Source organism: Homalodisca vitripennis, chromosome 8 (genome assembly GCF_021130785.1).
Source record: "Homalodisca vitripennis isolate AUS2020 chromosome 8, UT_GWSS_2.1, whole genome shotgun sequence".
Classification (NCBI taxonomy): Eukaryota; Metazoa; Arthropoda; class Insecta; order Hemiptera; family Cicadellidae; genus Homalodisca; species Homalodisca vitripennis.
Window position 1 is genome coordinate 100,248,401 of NC_060214.1, and position 7,655 is coordinate 100,256,055.

A 7,655-nucleotide genomic window follows, 5' to 3' on the forward strand; every position below is an offset into this window, starting at 1 on the left:
AGCCTTGTTGGTGCGCTTAAATACAACGTTTCAACTAAATGTCTGTGAAGTGTGATGTATCACGTGTACATCTACCACCTTTGTAATAGAGCATACTACAAAATTACCCTCGATAAGCCATTTTGGCAGAGATACCGGAACGGACGGCATATTGAAGACATGGGTTGATTAGCTTGTCCGTTAACATTTCAAGGTCTTTTGATAGTTACATTCACAGATTTTATGGAAAATATGTATTAACCCCCTATACTATATTATAAATGCTTACATATTATTATATTACCAATGAAATCCATTCTATTTAGATACATGATATTATTCACTTTTCACAAAGGCAGTCCATTTTTCTCTACGTTAAGAAGCACAGTTGTAAAGTACGTTAAATAAGGAAGGAAATAGATGTGAACCTTTGTACAATAAGGGGGGTTGTACTTTAAATGGGGTTTATAAATACTACAGTTTTTATGTTGGTATGGAAGTAACTATTCTATAATGTAGGAAAATACCGAAACCTTAATATGAATATTTGTTGTACTGTCATAATTGCAATTTAATCATTTAAAATAGATTGGTATTACGTACCATAACGTAACAAACGCAATAAGATTATTGAATATTGTTCGAAGGAAATTGAGTTAGATTTGCCAAAACATTTGCCAAATTATGTTATATTGCAATATACCCGCGGCCTGGTCTGCAATTTCTATCCAATATTCTGAGTATCTGATTCAATGGCTCCCACCATTTCAGAAACACTTGAACTACTTTAGACCAATGTGGAGGAAAAAAAATTAGTCATAGCTTTCTTATAATGTAATACGATAGGTTTCTCTTATGCTTTTCAAATAGAATTAGTCATGCATCAAGTACCTATCTTGCTATTATGTAGATAATTTGTACTGTAACTCTCACAATCTTTTAATTTACAAAGGTATTGGGCCTTGAATAACAATGGAGCTTCAGCTATGTGCACTAGTTACAAAATCACTTATCTGCTTGTTGTGATTGAGATGCCCATCAGTTAACATGACGCTCATATATTGACATAAATTAGATTGCTAGTAGCTACCCAATTCCCGTGTCTGATATCGCTTATATCAACACAAGTTAATACAATTCTTTGATTGTGTAATATATACTATAATTTTAGAAACTATCCTTCGAAAGGAATAGAAATGCAACTATACGGTTCGTTGATTGCTATTTTAACATATTCTACACACACAAAAATAATGAAGAAGTAGACAAAAGATGTAACAAAACATCTCTTTTAGAAAAGTATATTGAGGAAAAATAGGTCTGATTTAGATAGTTCGTTTCCGCGAAAGTTCAGAAAGTTCTAAAAAAAATATGTTATACTAAACTTTTTCTTTGATTGAAAACATTTGCGTATGACCTATGATACCCTATTAAAATGTTCGTTTCTAGTCATACTAGCTTTTGAGTCATTCAATATCATTGTAGATTTCATGACCGGACTCTATACACAAGGAAAGTTTAATTTTAGGTGTATGACAGCATATTCGTGCATGTACATGAAATTATACATTTTTTAAACTATTTTATTTTAAAGTCTTATTGAATTTTGATTAAATGCTATGGTATTCTATTAGTTGTGAACTCTTCTTGAATGAATTTGCTGGACTTATAATTAATACCTTACAATAAAGTTTAAATATTTAGCAAGTGTGTAATGTCTTCTATTTTATTCGTACATTAAATGCTCTCTAATAAAGTTATTATTGAATGCTTAAGTAATATAATGCAAAGTTTTTAATTGTTTATTTAAGTATATTTTACATCTGATACAAGTAAATTTACGAAACAAAACCCCAGGAAAATGAATAAGCGTGATATACATTAAACATTTAAATTATATAAATACTTATTAATGTAATTAATATATAATTTTGGTAAAGTGTATCATTCACTTGAATAAAATGGTTACATTAATACGTTATATAAGCTATTAATAATCTAGAATCTATTAATACGTTATATTTATACGTTTAAAATTATTTACACATCGTTGATGAATAATTTTATAGAATATAAATCACTTCAATTAATTTATTCAAAACTTGCATTACCACTATCATTATTTTTTCCCAACGATACATTGTTTCTCCGTGTTTTATACAGTCAATGTTCTTTGCTTTAAATTATAATTATGGTTTCCATGGCACCTCGATACCGTCCTTTGGTCAGTTTTCAGCTTCTGAAACAATAGTGTATTTCCTTATTTATACGATTAATTATAGTTAATTTAAAATTGAATATTGAATAACACTGAATATATATTTAAAAAAACTTATTTTAAAAATCATAAGTAAAAGTCAGTTGACATTTATTTTGTGTTCTAATCACGTGTTCGCTATTTAATAACACGTGCTAAGAAACCGGGCTAATATAAAATAATCAAGTAACAAAATAGTATATAAATGTTTGTTCTGCGATTAATTAATTTGAGGTTTTTATTACAATTTTGTTCTTGTTTATACACTTTTTCTCCCGAAAAAGCCAAATTTGTAGAAAATATATAAGTTTGTTACCTTAAATTTCTTCTGTTTTTCTCGAATATATATATATAGGTATAAAAGAAAACAAAACATGTTTCTTCAACTTGAAAAGCTTAATATTTCGTTACTTTTCAGTAACATTATCAAAAGCATGTATACAAGAAAATATAAACAAATATAAAAATGAAGGTTGTAAAAACATTGGAAACAACAAAACAAAACATATGGTATCAAAGAAGAAAATTAAACATGTAACCTTTCCTAAACACAGAGATAGATAAAAAGTTCGAATAATAAATTTAAATTATATATATATATATTCATATATACCTTCTTCATTAACTAAAACTATTTACAAAAATAGATTTTACTGACCGATTACTTTAAGGAAGACCTGCGTAACTTTCTTTCGATGAGAGCTTAAGACACATTTGTAGTAACCTTCGTCTGCGTGCTTGACAGAATCGATCTTCAGGCGGTGGTTGTTTGGGGCTTTGAAACTCAAAGTCAAGTGCTCAGTTCGGGACCTCCAATTTAGTATTTCTATGGATTCGATTTTGGATTCTGGATTTACGTACGCCCACACCACCTGTCAGAGGTATATGACATTATTAAGAACACTTGATTTTAGGAATCTGAAATATATAAAAGCAAGCATACATAAATTCAAAAGGCTGCTATTAAAATAAGGAATAACATTCACTGTATCTGTACAGCTGATTTCATTTTGGCCATGTTTAAGTGACAGCAATTTATTCATCATAATATAAAGATATAAAACACATTTTTTTTGTCAAAATAACATAACTTTAAATATTGGCTGCAGTTCCTATCCTGAAAAATAAAAGGTTAGCTTGTTTCTAAATATTTTTAAGTATATTTTACACTTTAATAATCACTTTTTAAACTCAATATTTTGTAAATTATGTTTAAAAATATATCAATTGGTTCTAGAAGCAATATTTACTTGCAAATTGCACCTATGAATTTTAATGAAGTTCTTGTAGCTGTAATATTATTTAAATCTTTAGCGTGCTATAACATAACTTACAGTGCCCTGTACGGGTATCTTGCAGTCAAAGAAGACCTCGGAGCCGATACGAGCTGTGACGTTGACAGGGTCATCCTCAACCTCGGGGGGAGGGGTCATTGTTGTAGGGGGCCTCGTCATTGACCAGTGTGTAGTGGTCTCCGTCATCGTGTCTGAGTGGAACGAGTTAATGTCGGTATCTACGGAAAGCCATGGAATAATTAGCTTCATCGCGTTAGTATTTTACAATTTTAGTATAAATTAAAGAAGTCAAGAATGAAGAATTAATGCTTTATTAGTTTGTAAGTCAAATTTGTTATTAAAGTTTTACAGTGTTTAATGTGATTCTTTCAATAATTAGTTCACTTTAAAATGTTCAATCGGGTAGTGACATTTCCAAAGTTATTTACTGGAAGAGGCCAATATTAAAGTTCATCTCCAGAAGTAACGGCCTTCGCCTTGTTTTTATTCGGTGCATATTTTAAGATTTCCCTCACGTGAAACACATGAAACCAATTGGAAATATATTTAAAATAAGTAGGAAAAATACTTTACGTTTAATGGAGAAGTATTTTAAATTATTTTTGTTTTTAAATTATTTTTGAAGATTTTGGTTTTAATTAACTGATTTTAAAAAGTATTATTAACAATTTTAGTTATAAATTGTAAATAATTTAAATACTATTTTTATGCAAAGTTTTTTTAAATAATAATATATGTACATTGTCAGTAATGATAGTTTTTAGTTATTTAAGAAGAAATATAATTTTCATTCGAAGAATTATACAAGTTATTATTAAAATTGATCTTTTATTCGTATATTGAATTTTTGAATACATTGTTTAGAATATCTTACATCAAACTGGAATATTTTAAATAATTAATTATTAATTTAATAATTAATTGGAATTAACTCATTCTAGACATCTTTTCTAAAAGAGAAGTTTAAGAGTGTTTACTTTGTTTTTAATTTATAAGAATATAATTTCATTTTATCCTTTCCTAAGGAAACTGTACAAATTTCATGGCTATTTGATAACAAAATTATTTAGTATAGGTAATTTGAACATCTAGTCGACATATACAAAGTATTTAAATACAACGGTGAAATAAACATTTTGAAATTTATAATAGACTTAATTATTAGTTGATGGTTTAGTTAAAATTTGAAAATTAAAATTTTGCCCTTTTACATTACACCTGCAAAGAGGGAATTGTTGTTCTAGAGATATTTTAAAAAATCTTGCAGATACAGCTGCTTTAGAATAAAAATAATTTAATCAAGCCTTGGTAAATTTCTATATAAGTGGTTAGTATCAAAATACCTTTGTAATATGTCGTGCGCAGTAAAGCAACTTATGCATAGTTGCAGTTACTCATAAAGCATGCAGTGTACATCTGTTACTTTAGTACATATTAGTTTCAATTAATAATCCCAATAAGGAACCTAAATTTACTGAAGAGCAAAGTCTAATTAAAAATCTAATCGCATTTTACAATATTAGTGTAAAAAGAATATTTTTCTGCTCTTTTATTATATTTTAGAGAAACTACTATCAACTTGATGTTTTATGTTAATCTGGATAGTACAAATTCTACGATAAATCTTTCAACTGTGTTAGATAATTGAATGCCGGTATGTTTGAATACATATGCTATTAAACGATTATTTTGAAGAGAGAGGGAGTTAGAGGGAAAGAGGGATAGAGAGAGAGAGCGAGAGACAGAGGAGAGAGAGAGGGAGTGACAGGGGGGAAGGGAGAGATATAAGAGTAAGAGTTTACCGACCAGCACCCACCAACATGAGCATGAGGAGACTTAATGCAACTGCCATTTTGATTGGTGTTATCAGCTTTGTCTGGAAGCATCCATCGTATTTCCTGAAACAAGCAGGAAATGTGTTTCTAGTAATGTACATTTTATTTCGTTATGTCTTTTTTTTTATTATAACGGATACACCTGTAACTAGTCTATATGTGCAAATTTTAGACGTCATATTAACGTTGTTAGTATTATTATTGGAGAAGAAGTGAAAATATTCACATATTGAATACACCGAGTCCATTTTTTTTTTCATTTAAATAAGTAGTGTAGAATTAACTAAGTGTTATATAGGATCATGAAAATCTAAAACAGTACGAGTTGATTTTGGTATTTATTTTTTTTATAGAATAAATACTTATCGTTACAAAAACTAAAAACAAATATGTAGTTAATTTAATTCTTCGATATTTCTAAATATTCAGCCTTGCTACACGTTACATTACGTTTCATGCAGACAATATTTTGCACAGTCAATCAATTAAAGTCATATTATTTTAATATGGAATAAGAAAAACCTTTTTAATTTTAAGGAAAGGTTTTAATCCTCCAGGGATTGTTATTTTTCACGTTAAATCTGGTATTAAGTTATCATTGAAGTTTATATGCGTGAATGCATATTCTCTTTAATATTGAACAACATAAAAACATCACACTGCCACAGTTTTTGTAATTTTAACTAGTAATTTAGGATATCCAAAATAATGCAATTATTTCATTCATCTATAAATAAAAATATAATTTGAATAGGAGTAGTTTCAATGGAAAGCAATATGTAATTTAAGATTTGTTATTTATTATACTTACTCACACATGTCAATGTCATTGATAAGTCGCTGATATACTGTATTTATTGATAATATTTGTTTTTCTTGTTTGATTCCTCACTTTTTTTCTTTCATTTTTGTTGTAAATATTTGTAAAGTTTATACTATTTACCTCAAGAAGTGTACTTAGATAAACAAAAATCCAAAAATGTTTTTAACCATTCTTTATACAATGGCTTGTCCTTAGTTAAGAAGAGAACCTGTTTCTGTGGCTTTATATATATATAAGACTTTTTGTAAACATTGATACCATATTTAATTAAAAACCGTCTTCAGTGCATAAAGTGTATAATATATATAAGTTGATGAGCAGTTTCGCTCCTTCTCAAATTAAACCTATTTATGTTTTAGTTGGCATGCAATGGAACATTATTGATGCCTTTTAATTTATTACAGTTTTCAATTTTGTCCTGATTATGTTCCCTGGAATGTACAGTGAGGGGCTTGTCATCTCCATGAACAATACTGTAACGGTGACCTGCCATTCTGATACGAAGAGGATTAGAGGTTTGGCCAATATATTATTTATTACAAAAAGTAAAATTTAGCTGATATATTATATTACTTGAATTACAATCAATAGTTCCTTTAATTGGATACGTTTTATTGGTTATGTTACTGCTACAATTTTGACTAAAGGACATAATTTTGCACGTACCACAACGTGGTTTTTGACAGGGTTTACAACCGTTCAAAATTTTATCTCGATCTTTTTGTTTAAGATTGCTTTGAACTACCATATTTTTAAGATTTAACGGTCTTCTAAAGATGACCCTAGGTGGTTTTTATAATATATCTTTAGTTTCCGATGATGACTGTGGAATATTCAAAGCAGTTTTAACTATAGGGTTTATTTTGTTAAGTCCGGGGTAGAATTTGGTAGTAAATTTAGGTTCATCTAGAGGAAAAGATTTGTTGTAATTAATATATATAAAGTAGGCTATAGTTACTATCTCAGTCAAATTATTCTGCTTACATGTACGTTAAAATACCTCAAAAACAATATTTCATATTAAGCTAACATGAAAAAAAAACTTACCGCATTTCCACGTTTTGAGATGTAATATCACGTTGAGGTAGGCGCGGTGTTGTGTACAAGATGTTACACACAGTACGTCAGGAACTGCAACAATGGCCATAAACAACCGCGTTATATATGTGGCTCTAGTCGGTAATGACCTCTGGATAATCTTTATCACTTGACCTCACATTTGATCAGTGACGTGAAATTGTAGACTCTTTTTTACCATTATTGAAAACAATTATGTCATCATTTCATAATCTTCTCTTTAGGCTAGGCTTATTAAGAAGTTACATAACAGTTATGTGTTCTTTGAAAGGTTTATTGACCCTAGTGCAATGAAATTCTCGTCTTTTTGGAAATACAAAACTATTACTTCATAGGCCATTAGAAATAGAATTATTTTTAGAATCTATTGAAATATTACCAGCATCTCT

The 7,655-nt window shown here is 28.9% G+C and overlaps 1 protein-coding gene across 2 annotated transcripts; it reads right to left on the reverse strand.

The window, feature by feature from the left end:
* Positions 1-1,767: 1,767 nt before the first annotated feature.
* Positions 1,768-7,367, reverse strand: LOC124367156. 2 transcript variants are annotated; one of them, XM_046823806.1, is made up of 5 exons: positions 7,237-7,367; positions 5,348-5,429; positions 3,571-3,749; positions 2,895-3,108; positions 1,768-2,218 (listed from the first exon to the last, which is right to left on the reverse strand). In XM_046823806.1, exons 2-5 carry the CDS (start codon positions 5,415-5,417, stop codon positions 2,205-2,207), a joined length of 477 nt encoding a protein of 158 aa, XP_046679762.1. In that variant the 5' UTR covers positions 5,418-5,429; positions 7,237-7,367; the 3' UTR covers positions 1,768-2,204. The 2 variants fall into 2 exon arrangements, with proteins under 2 accessions (XP_046679762.1, XP_046679761.1); XM_046823805.1 differs by having other exon boundaries at positions 5,338-5,429.
* Positions 7,368-7,655: the final 288 nt, after the last annotated feature.